This window comes from Heterocephalus glaber, unplaced genomic scaffold (assembly GCF_053883595.1).
Source record: "Heterocephalus glaber isolate CG9 unplaced genomic scaffold, H.glaber_assembly_v1.0 deba00001504, whole genome shotgun sequence".
Lineage (NCBI taxonomy): Eukaryota > Metazoa > Chordata > Mammalia > Rodentia > Bathyergidae > Heterocephalus > Heterocephalus glaber.
In genome coordinates this window covers 4,458,672-4,479,266 of record NW_028258324.1, presented here as the reverse complement: position 1 = coordinate 4,479,266, position 20,595 = coordinate 4,458,672, and the positions used below count along the sequence as shown (strand labels likewise).

The 20,595-nt window shown below is 52.0% G+C and overlaps 2 protein-coding genes across 3 annotated transcripts in view; one reads left to right on the top strand and one right to left on the bottom strand.

The window, feature by feature from the left end:
• Mapkapk3 (MAPK activated protein kinase 3) overlaps positions 1-5,642 on the bottom strand; it is a 53,461-nt gene extending 47,819 nt beyond the window's left edge. Inside the window, exons 1-2 of the mRNA XM_004834159.3 lie at positions 5,504-5,642; positions 4,971-5,246 (exon numbers count right to left, since the gene is read on the bottom strand). Coding sequence (XP_004834216.1) covers positions 4,971-5,195 — 225 coding nt within the window. The 5' untranslated portion in view covers positions 5,196-5,246; positions 5,504-5,642. The remainder of the gene's footprint in view (positions 1-4,970; positions 5,247-5,503) is intronic.
• A 6,306-nt stretch (positions 5,643-11,948) lies between these two features.
• Cish (cytokine inducible SH2 containing protein) lies at positions 11,949-20,227 on the top strand. Of its 2 annotated transcripts, none has more exons than XM_004834157.3 (3): positions 11,949-12,305; positions 15,606-15,824; positions 16,056-20,177. In XM_004834157.3, exons 2-3 carry the CDS (start codon positions 15,683-15,685, stop codon positions 16,586-16,588), a joined length of 675 nt encoding a protein of 224 aa, XP_004834214.2. In that variant the 5' UTR covers positions 11,949-12,305; positions 15,606-15,682; the 3' UTR covers positions 16,589-20,177. The 2 variants fall into 2 exon arrangements, with proteins under 2 accessions (XP_004834214.2, XP_087043055.1); XM_087186929.1 differs by having other exon boundaries at positions 12,028-12,387; positions 16,056-20,227.
• Positions 20,228-20,595: the final 368 nt, after the last annotated feature.

Here is a 20,595-nt window from a genome sequence, read left to right as displayed (position 1 = left end):
TGCCAGAGCTCCTGATGGAGCCAAGGAGGACAATGCCAGCTCCCTCCAGGGTCAGGTCTCAGAGACCCTCCCATGTCTCCATAGACTTGCATGAGGCAAGGTGACTTAGATGCTAAGACTCTGGTATCAGACTGCCCAGGCTCATATCCCAGCCCTCCCACCCATCAGCTGTGTACCCTGGGTAAGTCAGTGACCTCTCTGATCCTCAGTGACCTTATCCATAAAATGGGAATGATAGGAGTTGGGTAAAACAACACATAAGCGCCCATCGTGGACAGGGCCTGCCAGATAGAATGCTCTGGAAAACTGCTAGCTGTTTGGGAGTATTAGGATCCACGGTACCAATCCTGAAACCTGGAAATCTGGCATCAGCTCCTGCATAGGATGGGAAAAAACTGCTGGAAGCCCCAGCAGAGGGATTGGAGAACGAGGGCTGAGGACACAGCTTTCCCCTCAGGCATGGTATAAAGCATTTCAAAACAATGAACCCCTGCCTAAATGCCACCTCTGCAGTCTGTGAGACTAGGGGTTTGATGTCCTCTGCAGGATCCTCATTTAAAAAGCAAATTGTCCACCCCTGGCCGTTCAGAAGGCTCCTCCAGTGGTAATGCTGGAATTTGCTGCCCAATTTCTTTACTTTGTGGAGAAGGGCAGGCTGGGAACCCCACCCCCCGAGTGAGACCATTTCATTTCTAGGGATTCTACTATACAGGGTCACCAGGCCCTCCACATGCCCCTCATCTTTTGACTCAGAAACAAATGAGTCTGTGGAGGCTGATCTGACCGGTTTGGAGATGGTAGGTGAGGGGATGGTGGCTGCCAAATGAGAAGGGGCCCAGCCTGCCTGGCAGCCCCACCCAGACCTCAAATCCAGCTTGGCAGCACCAGCCCCAAGAGGCCAGCCTCACCCTTGGATAAATGGCCTGGCCCCCCAGAGGGAGGAGTATCCAGGGTCCTGGGCTCTGGATCTCTGCATCTAACTCCCACTCTAACCTTCCTCCTGGCACTCTAGTTGGAGAGAGCTGCTCTGCTCAGAGGTATGGCCTAGATGGAAGGCATGGGACAAAAAAAGTTGGGGAAAGCACATTCTTTCTCCATAGGCCCATGCCATGGGCTCTGTCTGGGGACAGAGTAACTGTGGGATTCTTTGTGAAGTCTCAGGCCTTAGCACAGGGAATACAGAGAATCCCTCTCCTTTGGAGGAGAGCCAGGGAAAAAGACTCCTAGTGCTCCTTTCAAAGCACGGAAGGGTTGAGCATGATCATTTTAATAGGGATTTATGAGCCCCTACTGCACCCAGCCCTGGGCCCAAGTATTACAAGGGAGCTGGGAGTCAAAGGTAAGTGTTGTGGCTTTAGGGGTCAAAGAAGTTTCCAGAGACTCTAGACAGCTTCCTGAAAGAATAGACAGCAGGGCTGAATCTTAACAGTGGGAAGGGACTCTCCAGTGCAAGACAAAGAGTGTCAAAGTGTGTACAATCAAGTCCTCAAATCCCTGTGCAACTGCAGGCAACATCTCCTGGTCTCCAGGGCTTCATTTCCCACCTGTTGGAAAAATGTGTCCTAGGGGGCAACCATACACACAGCACATACAGCAGCCTGGCTTACCACTGCATCCCCTGGGACAGGAATTGTCCTGATTAAGGTAGCCCCAGAAACTTTCCTAATCCTAGGGACCAAGAGGATGCTTGCTGCAGAAACTCCCTCAAAAGATCTCACAGAGATCTCCTGGACCTGTGGACTTGCGGGGCCCCAGCCTACCCACATGTATACATACACCACTCTCCTTAACAAAGAAAGGAACAGGAGGCATTGGGAGCCCAGAGGGGCTTCCAGCAGGCTCCAGTGATGAGAAGGGAAGGGCGCCCAGCCCTGTAATGGAGAAAGAAGGGCAAGAAAAAGGAGTTCACCTCTATTCCCACGTGTAGCCCCCTCCCATATCCCTCAGGGCTTTCTAGTGCAGGTACTAAGTGCCATGGTCACTTCTGCTGGCCAGTAGGCTAACAACCACAAGTAGATGGAACAAGAAGTGTATGTGGGGGGGCAGAGGATTTAGCTCAGTGGTTTCGCCGCCTGCTGCGCAAGTGCAAGGACCTGAGTTCAATCCCTGGTACAAAAATAAATAAATAAATAAATAAAAGGGGAAGAGGGAACTCTGGCCCTTGCTGCAGTTTCCTCTCTCTTGAGCAAGGCATGTGGCTTCTGTCCCCTCACTTCTAGTCCCAACTTTCAGGTATGTGATAAGGTTTGAGGGACTGGGCCTTGGAAATGCCCAGTTAGAGGTAAAGCCAAAGGGTGCTAATTAACCAATTAGGCCTGGGAGGGGGTACAAGCAAGAGATCAGCAGGAAAAGCAGGAGCAGAACAACTTCTGTCCCTATTCCCTCCTCTGAAGCAGCTAGTCCTCAAGTTTCTGCCAACAGGACAGCAAAAAGTGCTTGGGATGACATGGAGGCATAAGGGCGGCACTGGTGGCAGAGGTTGGCCTGGAGAGGAATGCTCTATATAAACAAGGACAAGATCGAGCAAGTAGTGGTCAGAGACTGGGGGAAAAGGGAAGAGGCCCACCTCCCCAGGAAGGAGGGGCCTGCCCTAAAGAACAGCAACAGCTACAGGGACAGTGACCACAGTCCTCCCATTTTATGAGTGACTGCTGCAGCCCAGGCTTCCTGTTGAGCACTATCCGCCATTTCTATTAACAGGGCCAGAGGATAGATACAGAGAAAGATGGGCAGGGATAGCCCGAACAAGTTCAGGCTCCAAGATAAGGACAAGACAGCCTGGTACTCTGAAGTATAGCCCTAAGGAGGCAGAAGGACACAGACCCCATGACCTTTACCTAGGCAAAGCTAGGGTGCCTAGGAAGGGGGCTAACCAGCAGCATGGAGAGGACTGGAACCAGTTCTTGAGTTGGCTGAGCTCCCTGAGCCCAGGCCTGGCCATAGAACAGAGGGCAGAAGCTGTAAGCAGGGAGATGCCATCTCCCTCTGCAAGGCCACAGACACCAACAGAGTACATACACATGCACTGTGCCAGAGGTTGTGCTCGCTCCGGCTTGGGAGGTGGTGAGGGCCTGCCCAACTGGGTAGGGAATTCTAGGCTTGGTCACTGAGCGGGTGGGAGAGGGTGGAGAACAGGAAAGAGACAGTGTGGAAGTCACATCTAATCTCTGCCCCCTTTGAGAGCCAATTTAGGACTAGGTCTTGAAGGTTCCAAGACAGTAGCCCCAGCCTGGTCACCCATACTTTAATGCACCACAGAGAGGAACCCACTGCAGAGCTGTCCAGTTCCCAGCCCAGGACAAGGAGTCCACTGAAGTTCTAGATCCAAGAGGAAGAACTGTGGAAATTAACACAATCAGAAGTTCCCTCCAATCCCTTGACACACACAGCGTCTACATGGAAGGGGCTAAGTTCACACTGCACAAAAGCAGCACTGCCTAAACCCACAAACTGGCCTCTCCCCTGACTTCTTCCTTGCTCCTAGCATTAGGACCCAATAGGGGCTGGTAAGAGCTCAGTCCTAGCTTACAGGACCAAAGCTTCAGTACTGAGAAGAGCTTCTCTGGCCTCAGTCAGCCCCTCACCCCCACCCCCAGCATAGGTAGAAAGGCTTAATGATCCCAAGGGAAAGGATAAAGACTCATTTCTCACTTTGTTGCACCCTCCTGCAACTCATAGAGGGCCATGCCTGGGACTCCAAAGCCCCCTTCCCCCATTACACTGTTGGATTAGTAGATAAAGAAGCATACCCAGGGCCCAGCCCAATCGCCCCAGGCCTGATCCTTCCCAGACCCACACTCATGACCCCCTCCAGGAACACCCTGGGGAGATGACCCACTAGTCATCTTGAGAAAGACCCAAGGACCTGGGCCCAGGTCTTCCTACTCAGATACTTATAGATCTTGTCCCTACAAGTCCTGTAGCCTTTCCAGGCCTATACCAGGTCCTATCCCAAGCACTCTACAGGCATTATCTCATTTCAAGCTCACAACCCCTGTTCTTTCCCCATGAACAAAGGCAGAAACCTGGCTTCAAGAGTCCAAGGTCACAGAGCTAGCAAACACAAGGTAGAGATTAGAGGTACATCTATAGGACTCTGCACCCAGGTTTGTAACTGAAACTTATAAAATGAGAAGACTTTTCAATGTGTTTCTAACTTCCAGGAGCCATTCTCCCTGCCATGCTCTACCCATCCAGGTGTTACTGGCAGGAGCTGCACATAAGCAAGACTCCCTGTGATAGAAGACTCAAAGGATTCTGGCTACAGTGCTGGGTCCTGGGCCAGAATTGTGTGTCTTAAGCCAGAATCCGGTAGCTAGGTTAGCCACTCCAAGACACTCACCCCCATTCAACCTAGATCAGTGTGCCAGGCCTCCAGGGAGACTGGAGCATGACATGGCTAAATAGTTGGCCCAACCTCTACCCAGACACCAGGGTGGGTCAAGCTTGCAACAGAACCTGCCCCTTTCAACATGGGGCCAGTGACTCATCAGGAGCCCAGCAGCAGCCTCAGGAATGATGGGCATCAGCCTTCCCCACTGACCAACCCTAGGAGGCTCACACCACACTAGCCCAGGCTGGCAAATTCCTCAGGGAGGAAGACTTGAGCCCAAGCCCTTGGTGGGGGCTCAGTCTTAGGCAAAGAGAAACTCAGACCCATCCCAGTCAAGGGAGCCAAATTGAAGGAGCCCCCTTGGCCTGAACACACAGGCCCACCCAGAGCCAGAGCTCCAAGTCATTCCTTCCCTTCTTCCGGGTACAACAGCTCTACCCATACTGACTCCGCCCCTTGGTCCCTAGGACCCTGAGTTTAAACTAAGCCTGTTCACCCAGGTGGAAAGCTAGCCATGAGTCTGACCCTACAGCATAGTATGAGAGTGAAACAAGATGCTGGTCATAGGAAGCTGAGCAGGGGCCCCAGACATACGTGCTCCGACAGGTCACACCAGGACTCAGTGAGGGTCACTAACCTTCAGGGCACACTTCTGCCCGGTGCGCCGGTGGAAGCACTCCAGTACCTTGCCGTTCACACCTAGACCCAGTACCTGCTTGGATAACTGGTAGTCATCGGTCACTGCGTACTTCTTGGGCTCCCGCCGCCCCCCGAGGGCTGGAGAACCGCACCAGCCGGGTCCGCCGAGGGCCCCAGGTGGGAGCCCAAGGCCACCCTGCTCCTCTGCCGTCTCGCAATCCATGGCCCGCGCGGGGTGCTCAGAAGCGCACCCAGTCTGGCGCGTTCAGGACACCTAGGGAAAATGAAAGAGTGACTCCCGTCCCGGACTTTCCCAGCACGACCGGCCTCGGAGCCCCTAAGTTTGACTGGGCTGCCGGCCCAGGATAATCTGGGGATCCGAAGCGAAAGGCCCTAGAGTAGGGACACGCGAAGGGTGGTGGTGGCCCCACAGCCCCGCACGTGTCGAGGAAGGGCCAGGCGCCCAGTGGCCCCGAGGTCCTGAGACTGTGCAGCGCCGAGGCTTGGAGTGTACACCTGGCAAGGACGCACCTGGCGGCGAGGGCTAGAGGCAGCAGGCGCGGGAGCCGGCGGCCAGGGGCTCCCAGGGCCGACAGTCGCAAGGCCAGGCCCTTACCCACGTGACACCCCCACAGCGCGTCACCCGGACCTGGGGCCCGCTAGGTCAGCCTTAAAGGGCCAGGCAGGCCAGGCCTGGGAGAGGCGGCGCAGGACAACATAGGGGGCGTGGCTTCCTGAGGAGGCGGTAACCTTCGTGGCTTCCGGGGACTTAAGGGCGAACTCCTCCACAGGGTATGCCCCCTACACTTTATCTGCGACTCAGAAAGTGACAGAGTAGGAAGTCTTGTTTCTCTTGAAGCTTCCACTTCAGTTGAGTGTTCTCTGCGCGCTACCAGACGGCACTCCAGAGTGTCTCGCGGAGCTGCTGTCTTCAGCTGGTGGTGGCTCGATGTCCCTTCCCCCTCGACATTGGACATTGAACCGGGGGCCTTTCCACTGAGCTACATCGTACCCAGTCCTTTTTTAATTTTTATTTTGAGACTATCTCCCTAAGTCGCTAAGTTGCTTAAACTGGGCTCAAACTTGTGATCCTCCTGCCTAAGCCTACCAGAATGTTGTCAACTTCTTAATTTTTGCCAGCATGCCTAGGGCAGTAGCATCTTGTTGCTTGATTTGTGACTCTCTAGTCCCTGGTGGCTCTGTGCACTTCCTGCTCATATCCAAGGCTCATTTTTTCCCTTTGGTTATATAGCACTCTTGGACCAGAAATTCTGATTTTCCATTTGGCTGGATTCATCAACTTTTCACCTTATGGTTTGGGCTTTTGGTGTTGTATTTAAAAAGTCTCCACCTGGCCAGGCACAGTGGTATGGGCGTCCTCCTTTAGGAGACTGAGGCAGGAGGATCACAAGTTCAAATCCCATCTGGGAAACTTACACCCTGTCTCGAAATTTAAAAATTAAAATAAAAAGGGCTGGAGATGTAGCTCAGTCCAAAGGCCTTGGGTTCAACTCTCATACTGCAAAAAACATCTCTGCCTTCCAACCTAGTTACATATTCTCCATTAGCTTTGTAGTTTGTCTCTCCACATTTAGGCATCTTCTTCATTTTTTTTTCTTTTGAGACAAAGTCTCACTTTGTAATTCAGGATGGCCTTGAACTCATGGTAATCCTCCTGCCTCAACTTCCTGAGTGCTGGGATTACAGGTGTGTACCACCACGTGCGGCTGTCTACTTTATTCTGACCCTATCTTAGCCTGTTGTACATATTTTGAGCCAGTTTTTCCAAGTCTCTTATTTTACAACTGAAATTGAAGCTCCCAGAGAGGAAGCAAGTTATCTAGAGCCACAGCCTATGGCTGTCTCCTGGTGGCAAATCTGCACTACTTCCTTAAATGATTCAACCTGTAAGACTGAAAGACCCTTGCAAGGTGGTCCTCTGTGGGTACTGAGTACCTGCTAAGGAGAGCAAGATCTCTGAGCAGCGCTCTGCTGGCATCTTCAGGCCATACTTAGAGCTGTAGGCACTGTGACCTGGATCCATCCAAATGAGTCTCGAAGCCATTCTCTTGGCTTCAGAATCAGTGACGGTTGAGGTGTTCCCCCACAATCTCCTGGGTGCCTGGGCTGCATGTCCAGGATCCTCCAAGCAGCAGCTTCTGAGATCCGGAAGCTGGTGCCCTCCTCTTCCCTGATGACCATCTATGAGGGTTAGGTAAATGAGTGAAGGGGGCTACACTATTGATGGGTACCCTCTGCGTGCAGGTGCTGAGTTGGGACAGGGCTTGGGGCTCTGGCCCTGTCTCCACCAGGTGACCTTCAAGCTAGCAGCATTCACTTAAGCAGGGATCCCCAAACAATAGGCTCAACTAACCATACTGAGCATTTCCTGCTGACCAGACACTAGGTAGGTGCTCCACCCAAACAACACAACCTCACCAAGACCAGAGGGGGAAGAGCAAACACACAGGAAAGACCATTCTAGAGAGGTGAAGTAATCTGCTTAAAGTCAGCAGGTATCATACAGAGCCCATATTCCAACCAAAGCACAACCTCAGGCCTAGGCTCCTACCCTCAAATCAAAGTCTCTTTTGTGAGTATTGCCAGTGAATACTGGAGATTGAAGCCAGGGCCTTTGTACTGAGCTATGTCCTCAGCACTTTTTTTCACTATTTTGAGATAGGATCTTGCTAACTTTCCCAAGCTAGCTTTGAACTTCTGACCCTCCTGTGCACCTGGGATTACAGGCACGCATAACCACACTTGGCCTGTGGCCTCTTCTTGTAGTTCTCCCTGCCTCCACATGCACAGCCAAATGTGCAAGCATACTCTTACACATGTGCACATGCATTTGACAGGTGCACAAACACAGACACACATAGGCATGAGTATGTATAGACAAACATGCACACAACATACACATACATACAGATATGCATGTGCATGCAGAGACCCACACACGTTTATACCCATCTGATCCAGGACCGATGTCCCCTAGTCCCACATGAGAATCAAATCCAAGATCTCAGAACCTTGGAGAAAGCCCTGTGATCCAAAATATTCTCCTGTGTGGAGGCTGGGAGAAGCACTACCTTATGCAGGCAACTGGTTCAGGCCTGGCGAACTGAAGGCCAAACAGGATGAATGGGGTCCCACAAGTGAGCAGAGGGCTAGGCAGCTGAGGGCAGATGCTGGCTCCTTGCCCCACCAGAAGCCTCTCAGTGAAGCTATCTTCTTTCTTTAAAATGGAATTAGATTACAATTGCTCTTTTTAAAAGTTTATAATTGTGTACTTTAAGTTTCTGTGTTTTTTACCAAAAAATTTAATCACATAAGTAAAACTTCTTTGTTATAATGAATTCAAACCATATATGTGACAATTTAGCTTGTCAATTTGGTTGGCTTGGGAGCCACCTAGAGGATTAGTAAAGTACTCTTTTGAGTGTGTCTAGGTCATTGCTGGGACAAAATATCTGACACCCAAAGTTAAGAGAGGAAAGGTTTGTTTTAGCTCACAGTTTGTAGAGGTTTCAGTCCATAGCCAGCTGGCTCCAAGACAGAGCAGCATGGCAGAGGAGAAACAGTCCATGGGAGGGTAAGAAAAAAAAAAAAGCAACCAGCCTGCTTTTTCCATTTTTGCCTTTATATTCCACCTAGGCTACAAGAATGTTGGTTAGTGCCACCCACACCCAGGGTAAGCTTCTCATTACCCATACCCAGAACTATACTAAATCAGTCATTGGATAGATCCAATTATCATGTACCTTTAATCCAATATCACACACCCATGATCCAGCCACCTCCCAAAAGCCCCACCTATGAGTTCATGAGGCTTTTGAGGGACATCTAGATACAAAACATAACAGTAGGTCATGGAGGTGTGGACTTGGCATCTATAACTGCTCTCTGGCCCCTTCCTTTCTGGCACTGTTCCCTGCTTTGCTTCCTAGCCACCATGAACTAAGCAGCTTTGCTCCATCAACCTGTTCTACTGTGATGTTTCTCTTTTGAAGCCAGCCAACTGTGCATTGAATTGTCTGAAACCATGAGCCAAATAAACCTTTTTCCTTTAAGGTATGGATGTCAAATATTTTATCCAGCTATAGGAAAGCTCACTATTGTAATAGAGAAGTGTAAAAAGTAAGCAGTGGTGATGCCTATCCCCTCCCAGTCCCATAACCAATGCCCATGTTCACACAGGTACATGAATTCCCCACATGAGGTCATAATAGTCAGATGTTTTACAGCTGCTCATTTAACCTAGGACAGACAGAATACGTGCTTTCTTCCCACTGCTCATGTTTCTGCAGTCACCTGCCACATCCCTTTTTACACTGATGGGAATGTTCAGTATTCAGAATGGCTGTGTGTCCAAGGGGACAGAGATAGGCCCTTGAAATAGCTTACAGTGACCAAGCCCAAGTGCCTGAGTAAGGGGAGGGGGCAGTCAACTCACACGTGGACTGTCCTTGAAGGGGAGAGGAAGGCTGCTCATGGAGAGCAGACAAACACCGAGTCAGCCACGTGTTGAGGAAGGCACTGTTGTGTATTCTTGTGACTTGTCCTGTGATTGTTCTGGGTGGCGAAGGTCAGAGGAATCCTGCAGTATGGTGAACTCGTGGGTGAGTGGTGGAAACTGGAGATTTGGCCAGTGGGCTCTTAAGGAGTACCACTGGGTGGCAGTATGGGCCCAGTAGCAGGGGTTGGATGCTCACAGGGAGCAGATGGGGCAGGAGAGTAATAAGGAGATAGCCTGAGGGACCCACAAGCCCTAAGGTGAACTGACACCTAGGGCCCAACAAGATACCACTTTTATAGCATGCAGGTGAAGTACAAGACAGTGACGTCAAATTCACAAAAGATAACTGGAGGGCCAAAAGCCTTGGGACCCTTCATTTACACACAGAGCTGCCTAATCACTGACCTCTGTAGGGGATGCTTTCAAAGGGACACCCCTGGTGCTCTGCCCTTGACTGGACTGGAGACAAGGAAGTTTGGCTGCAGACTTTACAGTTGGATCCTGAAAGATGCCTAGAGGTTGGCAGGTCACAGATGCCTAGAGGTCACCAGGTCACAAACACCTAGAGATAAAGTGGGGGGGGGGGAGTTGTAGGGCTTTATCTCCAAACCACTATTTGCTAGCTATGAAATCCAGGGCATAGTGTAATCACTCTATGCCTCAGTTTCCTCACCTGTAAGCTGGAATAATCCTGGTAGTTGTGACTCTACAAGAGACTGTAAATTGCTGAATGTCTGGCACGCAGTGAATGTTCAGGAGAATAGTCACAGTGAGCAGGAAAGTGTATGGTCTTAGGGGTAGAGATAATAGGATTTGGCCCATATAGACCCAGGTTCAAAATTAAAGCTCTGGGGGTTGGGGATGTGGCTCTGTGGAGAGAGTGTTGGCCTAGCATGCACAAGACCCTGGACTTAAAAAAAAATAATGTAGCTGTTACATAGCAGCTATGAAGCCACTTCGTCTTGATAGTAATGGGGCAGTAGCTCCTTCCTACTGGAGAGATAGAAGCCCACTCATGACCCCCATACTAAGCTCTCCAAGGTACCCCATCCCTCCAAATGGGTAATGAGGTATCCCTCCCACCCTACTCCTATCCCAAGAAACTGGCTTCTCTGGCCTACTCAGGAGAAGCTGGCAAGGTTACACTGAAATCTGGCTTACCTTCGGGAAGGTCACAGAGAAGCAGTCTACTGGAGTCATCTTAACCAATTTTTTTCCTGTTATACAGGACTTTACTTTCAGACCTCCTTTGTCCTCTGCTCCATCTTGGTTAGAGCACCTTGGGCCTTGTCTGCCCTGAGGAAAGCGCAGTCTCTGTTATTCAGGCTTTCTAAACAGTGCTACTCCATGGATATTGTAGTCCAAACTGTTTCTGAGGATTCTGGGGGCACACACTGGGGAGTGAGGGGGTGAGGAGGAGGAGATCCTGCTGACTCTCCAAATCTCATCTCTTTCAGTCCTTCTGCCCCAAGAGTTAGGAGGAGGTTCACACAGACCCTATGGTCTTTAAGATGCTCCCTGATGAGTCAGTGAATTAGAAAAGGTAGAGGGGATTAGGGAAGACTTCTGATCAAGCTCGGACCTACCATTTCCTGACAAGGTGTTTTGTTCCCTGGGGCTCTACACGTTTATAGAATAGGGGCAATATCATTTGTTGAGAATCAAACATAGCAAGTAAACTGTAGAAGGGAGCTGTGGCACTGCAGTCCCTCCCCCCATCCTACCCCAAAATTATCTCCTGGTGTTTGGGACACCAAGATTTTCTCCCAACATTTTATGGGGGCTCACCAAACCAGAGAATAAACTATCTGGGGGCTGACTATCCCTATCTACCTCCTCAAGTCATTTCCTTGATTAGCAGGGTCCGCAGCCTAATTCAAAAGGTCAGGTGTGCCTTCTCTCCTCTTTCAAAGAAAATGTTCTTGCTTGGATCCTTTGGGTCGTGGTGGCTGCAGGCTCGACCCAGTGGACCTGTTCGTTTCCAGGGGTGGCTTCCGCCTCTGTCCCTCTCCCTCTGTCCTTCTCCAGTCCCCACCCCAAGCCCCACAAGGCCACAGTTTTGGTGTACAGGCGCGAACCAATAGTGCTTGTACACCCCACAGATAGCCTAGGAGAGGCGTCTAGCAAGGAGGGACTGTCCCCCGGACCTCGCCCTCGCGCTGGCACCGGTTCGATGGAGAGATGAGCAGGCCCATTCCCAACAAAGCGGAATGTCAAAGGTAATGTGGGGTAGAGGTGCGGGAGCCTGGAGCCCCTCCCTGGTCTCCCTCAACCAGGTCTTCACGGGCTGGTCTCCAAGTTCGGCCCGCTCGGCACGTCAGTCCAGAGTCCATTCGCTGCCATTGGGTCCCCTGGCCACTAGTCTCCCCCTCCTTCCCTGTGATTGGTCGGCACGCAGAGCCCCGCCTGGTTTTCCTGGAAAGTTCTTGGAAATCTGTCAAAGGTGTTTCCTTTCACAGCCCTAGGCCGAGTCGCTCGGCAGACGCCCACCCCCCACGCCCCATCCCCCACCCCGCACACCGCGCCCTCCCGGCCTCACCGCACAGCCTGCAGTTCTAGGAAGACGCGGCTTCCGGGAAGGGCTGGGAGGCAGCGGATTGAAGATTACCTTAGCGGCGGCTCGCCCCGCCCCCGCCGGGCCGCCCCCCTCACCCTCCCTGGCCCGCTGAGCCGTCTCCTCTCAGTCCTCGCCAGCTGCCGTGCGCCCTGGGACCCTGACCTGCGCGCTCGGTGTCCACTGCTCCCTCTGCCGCGATCCCGCCAAGCCCCTACAGAGCCGTCGCTGAGCCGGGACATGGTCCTCTGCGTCCAGGGGTAAGCGTGGCTTTCCGGGAGCACTGAGGAGCACAGGCTGCGTGGCAGCTGCCAGGCTTCAGGAGGACTGGGCGGGCTGGAGGTGAGCGAGGCGCAAGGACCTCGAGGGTGCGGCGCTCTGTGGGCCTGGGACAGCCCCCCAACCCCGCCACACACACACACACACACACACACACACACACACACACACACTGTGGGTAGAAAAACTAGGGGCTCTGAGGCGAGGGGAGGAACACAGAGTGGGATCCCCTTGGTTCTCACTGAAGGAGATGGATGACGCCTATGTCATGGTGTCCCCCAGGACCCAGAGCCTCCCCCTAGCCTGCCGGCTGCCCTACCTACTGGTGACCTTGGGCCAGCCTCTGCCCCTTCCTGTCCAAATGTCCATTCCCTGCCCCAGCTAGTAGTTAGGCTCCACTTGGGAAGCCAGCCTGAAATCCTTGCCTCTCCCCGGGCTAGTACCTGGTAACCAACAGCTCTTGGGAGCACCCCCACAATTACCTCACCCCTCTTCTCACCCCAATGTGATAACGACCTTGGCTCCTACCTCCCCCTCCAAGTTCCTCAGAGACCCTGGAGGACAATATAGGAGGGGGTGCTGATAACTCAGAGCCTGGGCCTCAGCCAAGTGTTCTTGCACACCTGAACTCCTTGAGCCTCAATATCCCTCTCAGTCAAAAGTCTGATACTCTACTTCCAAAAACTTGAGATTATACTATAATTGGTACCACCCAGTCCATTAAGTCCAGATATACACAGACATCCAGATGGGTGACCAGAACACCTGGACCCATCCCTTCTCTGAAATGTTCCAGTTTTAAAAGTCATAGATAAGCCAAGATTAATGCTGTGAGCCATATATCCTTGGGATATACTTGTAATCTTACTGGTTGATTATAGTTTGGCCCACGTTGTATCCACATTGTAACTTTACTATATAAGTTACCCTTGACCATAGGCCTTTGTGGCAACCCATGATCTTTCCTGTCCTTTCCTATTCTTTAAAAAAAAAAAAAAAAAGGCCGGGGATTTAGCTCAGTGGTTTCGCCACCTGCTGCGCAAGCGCAAGGACCCAAGTTCGATCCCCGGTACCAAAAAAAAAAAACTTTGATGCTTTCTACTGATCTGATGCTCCAAGAAGAAAAGAGGAGGTACAAGTGGGTATCCCTTACCCAGGGAGAGCTGGGTGGCCCAGTGACAGCTATTATAAGAACTAGCACAGGCACAGTGCCAAGTGCGGGAGAGTGGAAGATGGGAAGACTGAAGTGCTCCTTGCTCTACACAGTCCTTGGTCCAGCGAAGAGAATATGCAAGTGCTGGGAAGATAACTTCTCCCCAGTTGTCTCCAGGATGTTCCTTCCTCTTCTGAATTTTGGAGCTCCTTAACTTTCCCCCCCTACATTACCTTCCTCCTCAGGTGTGACTCCCCCTTTCTGGGTCCCACAGCCTCTTTCATATGTCCCTAGTTGAGGGCTCCTTGTGCCCTCTGGACCAATATTGATGTCGAGAAGCAAGATCTTTAACACCCCCCTAAACACATACACACACAGCCCCAGAACAACTGGTGCCATCCTAGGGTTGAGAGCAGGAATTTCCAGTTGTAGCTCTGCTGAAGACCCTACCCCTAACTGAGTTCATACTCCTGGCATGTGTCCTCAGGCAGCACTCACTAGCTGGGCTCCAAGGGAGGAAAACATGCACACCTGTAACACATCATCTCCCACCCCTGCTATAATGATGACACAGCGATGGACACACCCCTACCCAGATACACAGTCACTTGAGCCTTTGGAGATCAGTGAAACTTTTCCACACCCAGATACATATCAGCCCCAGAGGTCCCCACAACCACACAGGGGATCTATGTAGAGGCTCTGGTCTTGGCCATCCCCGGAGGTTCTGGCCTAACCAGCTAGCTACCCACAGTGCTCCAAGAAGGTGCATGAGCCAAGCTCTGGAAACCAAAAGAAAGGTCACCTCAGAATTCCTCCTCCAGCTCCCCAGGCAGTATTCCAGAGCGCCTACACTATAGCCAGGGTAGATGTGAAAAAGTACTTTGCAACTGTAGTGTGGCAGAGTGGTGTAGTCCCTTGTCCTTATGAGGGATCCTAGAGCTGTGACCTTCTAAGGGTCACCTAGACTGTCAGATCTGGCTCCTTTGCCTGCCGCCAGCTCCTGCCCACCTCTTCTTGCCTCACAAGCAATACCTGGCACTGTATGCTCAGGCTGTTGTCTCTGCATACAGTGCCTTCCCCTAACTCCCGCCTTTGGCCTGGCACTCAGCTCGGGCACAGGCAGACCCTGACTTCCACATGACCCTGTGATATTATGGCTTTGGGTTATAATTACTTAGTACCATTTTCCCCAGCCAATGTGGCCAGAACCCATGGTTTTATTCTCTCAGGGTCCTAAGGCCCACCAAGGAATGGACCCCAAACTAAGGCCTGGGGCATGTTCTATTAAGAGCGAGGAAGGACCAGCAGTCCCTTCCTCAGGAAGCTGGCCAGTTCCTGCCCCACCGCCCTGGGGAAGAAGCCCAGTATCACCAAGCTGAGCGGGCTTCCCCACGAGGAAGCTCCTGCACAGATTTTGGCCAGCTAAGTTGCCCTAACTCCAGTCATCTAAGGATAAGATGTTGCCAAACCTCTCAGTGTAGACCCTTCATTGGTGGAAGGAGAACTACACCCTGGAAGGGGGCCAAGCTATACACAAGACCATAGAGCCCAGTAGAGATGGCTTGCTAAGGCAGGGTCTGGAATGTTGGGTACTCTGCCCTTTGATGGGAGCTCATATTTGTGGGAAGTGAGACTTGCCAGTGTCTTTAGAGGCTACTGTCCACTCCTGACCCTCAGCTGAGAGGAACAGAGGCCAGGATAGGAGTGTGACCTGTATGAATAGGGGATTGTTTCAGCCTTGAAGCCAGTGTAGACCTATGTCCTACTGACTAATATACCTATCTGGGTGTGGGAAGGCAGCTTGTGACCTCAGGCTTCCTACAGTGATCTTGGAGCCTCCCTGGTGGACCCCACACAGGTCCCTCCTATGGCTCAATCAGGACCAGTGTCATCCAACTAGCCTACCTCAGCCAGCAAAGCACAAATATAGGGCTAGTTTGCAGTGGTTTCTGTCATTGTGGTGGGGATACTAGAAATGCTTACAGGAAGGATCTGTTTGGGTTAGATCCAAGATAGAGAGGAAGAGATTACTTAGCCCTTAATAATTGGAAACAATCAAGGAGGGTTCTCTAGAAGTGGGATAAACATTGGATGCTCTATTCATTGCCAATCCTCCCCCTTTTAGACCTGGTCCTTTGCTGGCTCTAGAGCAGGTTGGGCAGCGGCCCTTGTGGGCTCAGAACCTGGAGCTGTCAGTCAGCCATGCAGCCTTTGCCTATTGGGGCCTTCCTGGAAGAGGTGGCAGAGGAGACCCCTATCAAACCAGAGAGTGAGCCAAAGGTGCTGGACCCTGAGGAGGATCTGCTATGCATAGCCAAGACTTTCTCCTATCTTCGAGAATCTGGTAAGTCTGAAAGAGGAGGCAGCTCTTGTCCTGAGAAATCTGCTGAAGGGAGCTTAGCTTTGTCTGTTGAGTCTGATTTGGGAAACATGGCCCTCCCTTTGTGGTGGGAGAGGTATAGCCTTCTCCACTGAAGTGTGAAGAGAAAGGCATAGTACTGAAGTGCCCTGGGTTGGTGCCCCCAGATGATTTCTAATGTGACCAGTCCCCCTGGCCCCTTCTCCACTTGCCTAGGCTGGTACTGGGGCTCCCTTACAGCCAGTGAGGCCCGGCAACACCTGCAGAAGATGCCAGAAGGCACATTCCTAGTACGAGACAGCACCCACCCCAGCTACCTGTTTACACTGTCAGTCAAAACCACCCGGGGCCCCACCAATGTACGCATTGAGTACGCTGACTCCAGCTTCCGCCTGGACTCCAACTGCTTGTCCCGGCCTCGTATCCTGGCCTTCCCAGATGTGGTCAGCCTTGTGCAGCACTATGTGGCCTCCTGTGCTGCTGACACCCGAAGTGACAGCCCTGATCCTGCTCCTGCCCCAGCTCTGCCTATGCCTAAGGAAGATGCTCCTGGTGACCCAGCGCTGCCTGCCCCTGCATCCACTGCTGTACATCTAAAACTGGTGCAGCCCTTTGTGCACAGGAGCGGTGCCCGCAGCCTACAGCATCTGTGCCGCCTTGTCATCAACCGTCTGGTGACTGATGTGGACTGCCTACCGCTGCCCCAGCGCATGGCCCACTACCTCCGACAGTACCCTTTCCAGCTCTGACGGGGCCTGCTATCTTGCCCAACCTCATGCACCCACGTCCTGGAGTGGACAAAGGCCCCTGCTGGACTTGGGCCCCTGCCGTCCTTCCTTCAGTCATCCTGGTGCCTCCATGTATCTGGCAGCTGGACCAGGAAGAGCTAACAAGAAGGCAGGGGAGTGAGGGGAGGTATCATACAACTTGTGGCTCCATTATTGTGAGCCATGTGTCAGAGGAGAGGGAGACAGGCAGGACCTTGTCTCACCCTGCAAGATAGGCCTAGGCCTTCACTCATCTGCCTGCCCCAGCCTTTTGAACTGTGCAGACTTTCCCAGCCCTGCTTTCTCAATCCACAGGGTAGGGCAGGCCCCCTATCTCCAGCCAGCCTCAGCTGCTAGGAAGAAGGCGGCCAGAGGAACTGAGGTTGACAATGAGAGTCCCCTTGTGAGGAGCAGACCAGGCTGGGGGACACCACAGTTATATAGTATTTATTTATTTATTCTTCTTGGGGTTGGTCTCAAATGATCCACCCCCACCTCTCTGCCCTGAGCCCTGGGTTGTCCAGAGATAGCTCTGTGCCAGCTTCTCTGGTTCTTCCCTGTGGAGGGCCCATCCTGAGATGTGTTGTTGGATCCAAGGCAGCCCTGGATGTCTTAGTGCTGCCTCACCTGCGTGTGAGCATGTGTACTCTTCTGTCCCCAGCCCTGTTTTGGGTGGCCAGATAAATGGACAAGAAAATGGAGCCAGAATCTAAGTCCCCAGCAGAGCCTGCAGCTCACCCCTTTTAGGGCTGGGCCGGAGCTGCACAGCACTGCCCTCATTGTTTTGCAGGCCCCGAAGAGGGGTGTCCTATGTCAGGAGGGGGCACCAGCTGAAGGGTGACTGCCGTACCCAGGAAGGTACCTACATGTGTGAGCAGAGAAGAAACATATAGCTAATACGACTTTATAAAATAATTATTGTAAGACAATAACCATTTTGGTAGTCTTTTTTCTTCCACTGATTTTTCTGTAATGATAATAAAATTATACTTTTCATTTATACAATCTTAAATGGGCCTTTTTCTTTTTTGGTACCAGGGATTGAACTCAGGACCTTGCACTTATGAGGCAGGCGCCAGAACCACTGAGCTATATCCCTGGCCCTAATGGGCCTCCTTTGAGTTCTGTACATAGTTTGTCCCCTTTGCTCCTATTGTCATGATCCTCCATTTCACATACAGGCTAGCCAAGGCCCAGAGACCTTCTGTGTGAGCATTTCCTGCAGAGGGACATATTGAGGGGTGGAAAAGACAAGGAGCAGCTGTTCTCTCTCATTCCCCCTTGTTCTGCTTGGGAAAATGAGAAAGAAAGGAAATAAAGCCCATTGGGCTGCTTACCAGGTCACTACAGGCCACTGCAGAGTGGGCGGGGAAGGGAAGTGGCAGAGGAGCACAGAGGCTGAATTGTGTAAACAAGAAGGGCCCGTTCAGAATGGAGTGGAGAATACTGGTGGGAGGATGCTGTGGCCCATCCTGGGGGCAGTGACTCTTGAGAAGAGGGAGCCAGCAGTCAGAACTCAGGGCCAGTCTTCCAGACAGAAGGTACAGTGAATGTGAAGGCACCAAAGCATGACTGGAGGCCTGTATTCCTGACACAAGGAGGCCAGGGGCAGAGGAGTGTTAAGGTTCTGGCCCGGAACCTTCAACTCTCACTCAGGATCCTTCAACTCTCACTCAGGATCTTGCACACCAGAAATAGGTGGAAGAGCAATTAAAATGAAAACATCCTCAGGTGTTTGATGACTTTGGAACACTTAGACTGCTGGGAATCTATTATGTCCTGAAATTTTCTGTAACTTGGCACTGAGGTCCTCATAGGAAAGCTCCTTTGAACCTTGCTTATAGCCTTCAACCCTTATTTTCTAAACAATTCTATGTTTCTGTCTTAGCTCTCGGACCATTAGAAGTTATAGATTAGAAAAGGCAAACATGCTGGTGGATAGGAAGCAGGAAGGGATAAGGAGTGAAGAGTTGAGGGGAAGGAGGCAGGAAAAAGATAATCAGCATGAACTATGAAGGCACAGGACCTCAGGAATGTAGAAATGGTTATGGCAAAGAACAGGAATACCACTGGGTAAGAGTGAGCAAAAGAGGGGTAAGGGAGGCAGGGCTCTCTTTACTGGCACCCTGGTTCAGGTATTCAGCCTCCCTCCCCCTTGGGCCTTTGGCTGGCCTCGGGGCCCAACAATGCACTTGCTCCAGGACACTAAGGCCCCTCCCAGGAGTGCCCACAGTTTCTCAGCCCCTTTGTGGCTCCCACGGTGCATAAGATGACCCCTCTGTCAGCTCCACCCCGAAATCTGAGTCACCTAGTAGGCAGGGAGTGGACATGGAGGGGCCAGAGGCAAGCTGTTCCCCACTGGTGCTGTGGCCAGACAGAAAGCTGTGTGGCACAAGGAAGCACAGCAAGCCTCAGTGTCCATAGGAGACTGCTCAAGGGACCTTCCAGGTGTGAGGACAAGGTGAGAACTTTGCACTTTATGTACCACTCACCACATAGACAGGAGTCCAAATGGTACCCATACCCTGCAGAGGAGGAAACTGAGGCTCAGAGGGGCAAGAGGCTGGCTGAGGCTGCTCATAGCAGAGCTCACTTTGAAGCCCTCTGCCCCTCAACAGACATGAGATGGGAGGACCCTATCCCCTGTCTACCCTCCCTGCTAGGCTCTGGGGCCACTGGCCTGGCCTTCACCTCTACCTCAGCTCAAGCCAGGGTCCCACTCTTTCCTAGGGACCAGCTGCCAGCCACTTCTGACTCCCACATTTTTCTGGTTCAGTCTTTTTATTTCCCTACCAAGGGAGTGAATGATGCCTGCCTGGAACAGAGAAACAGCAGAAGACATGTCATTGGACCCCAAATCCAAGTCTGACACCCAGCCTAACAGATACTGAAAACCTGGCCAGCACAACCAACTAGAAAAAGGGGCACACCCAGTTGGCACCAACTGGGGAAAAAGGATCAAGCCATCTGGTGGGTGCCCAGCACACTGCACAGCATACAAACAATAACTTGACAATGACCCATCATGGACTAAGCCCTTCATCAGCACACGAGCTCCTCGGGCATCAACTGGGCCAGCCTCCATCTCAGCCCTGGGGGACACAGCAGGGAACAAGACAGACACAAATGCACACACAGGACAAGTTTTGACAGTGTAAAGAAAGCAAAGTAGGGGGCAGGGTAGAGAATGGCTTTGGGTGTGGGGAGACCCCTGCATCTGACAGGGTCAGTGAAAATGCTGAGCAGGGTAGCACTGAACCCAGAGACCTGAGCAAAGAGCAGGAACTGGCCATGCAGATAACTTGGGGAAAGGATATCACAAGGGGAAGGAACCACCAGAGCGATGGCTCTGAGGCAGAAGCAAACTTGAAGTGCACAGCACCATGAGAAGGGCAGGAGTGAACACTTGCATTAACCTAGCACAGTGGAGCACCTCTTCAGAGTCTAGTGGGGGTCCTACTTCTGCTCTTCTCTAAGTGGTGTGCCTGATAGCTGGGGGGATAGCCCCATGGGGCCTGGAGGCCGGAGATAAAAAAAAAAAGTTGAGAGGTAGGGGTTTTGGTGGGGTAGGTACAGTGGGAAGTAGGGGGAGACAAGGATGGCCACTCATGACCCATTGAGTTCTCACTGCAGCCCTGAATACCACCAAGGGTTGGCCTCATTACAGCCTAAGAGAGAAGGCTCAAAGAGGAGTGGTGGGTGGGTGGCTCAGGGTGACACAACTCATGAAAGGTGCAGTCAAACCTTGAGTCCAGACCTTGTTTGTGTAACCACTACTATGCTCTGCCCACTGGGCTTGGCTTGCTGAAACTTCAGGGCCCACAAGATTCAGAGGGCATGCAAAAGGGTGGGGACACTCAGGAGGGCTTTCTGAAGTCGGGAAGGGCTAGGCTCTGGGCCCTGGAGGATTCCACCAGACCACAGGACAGTGGGTTTGGGGACTGATCCAGTGTGGTGTCCCTCCCTAAACTTACAGGTCCCCCTCTGGA

What these genes read in the sequence shown, in the direction of transcription:
- Cish (XM_087186929.1), top strand. Translation starts at nt 15,683, where the DNA reads ATGCAGCCTTTGCCTATTGGGGCCTTCCTGGAAGAGGTGGCAGAGGAG. An exon ending in CTCCTATCTTCGAGAATCTG is followed by an intron (nt 15,825 to 16,055) that starts GTAAGTCTGAAA and finishes CCACTTGCCTAG; the next exon opens with GCTGGTACTGGGGCTCCCTT.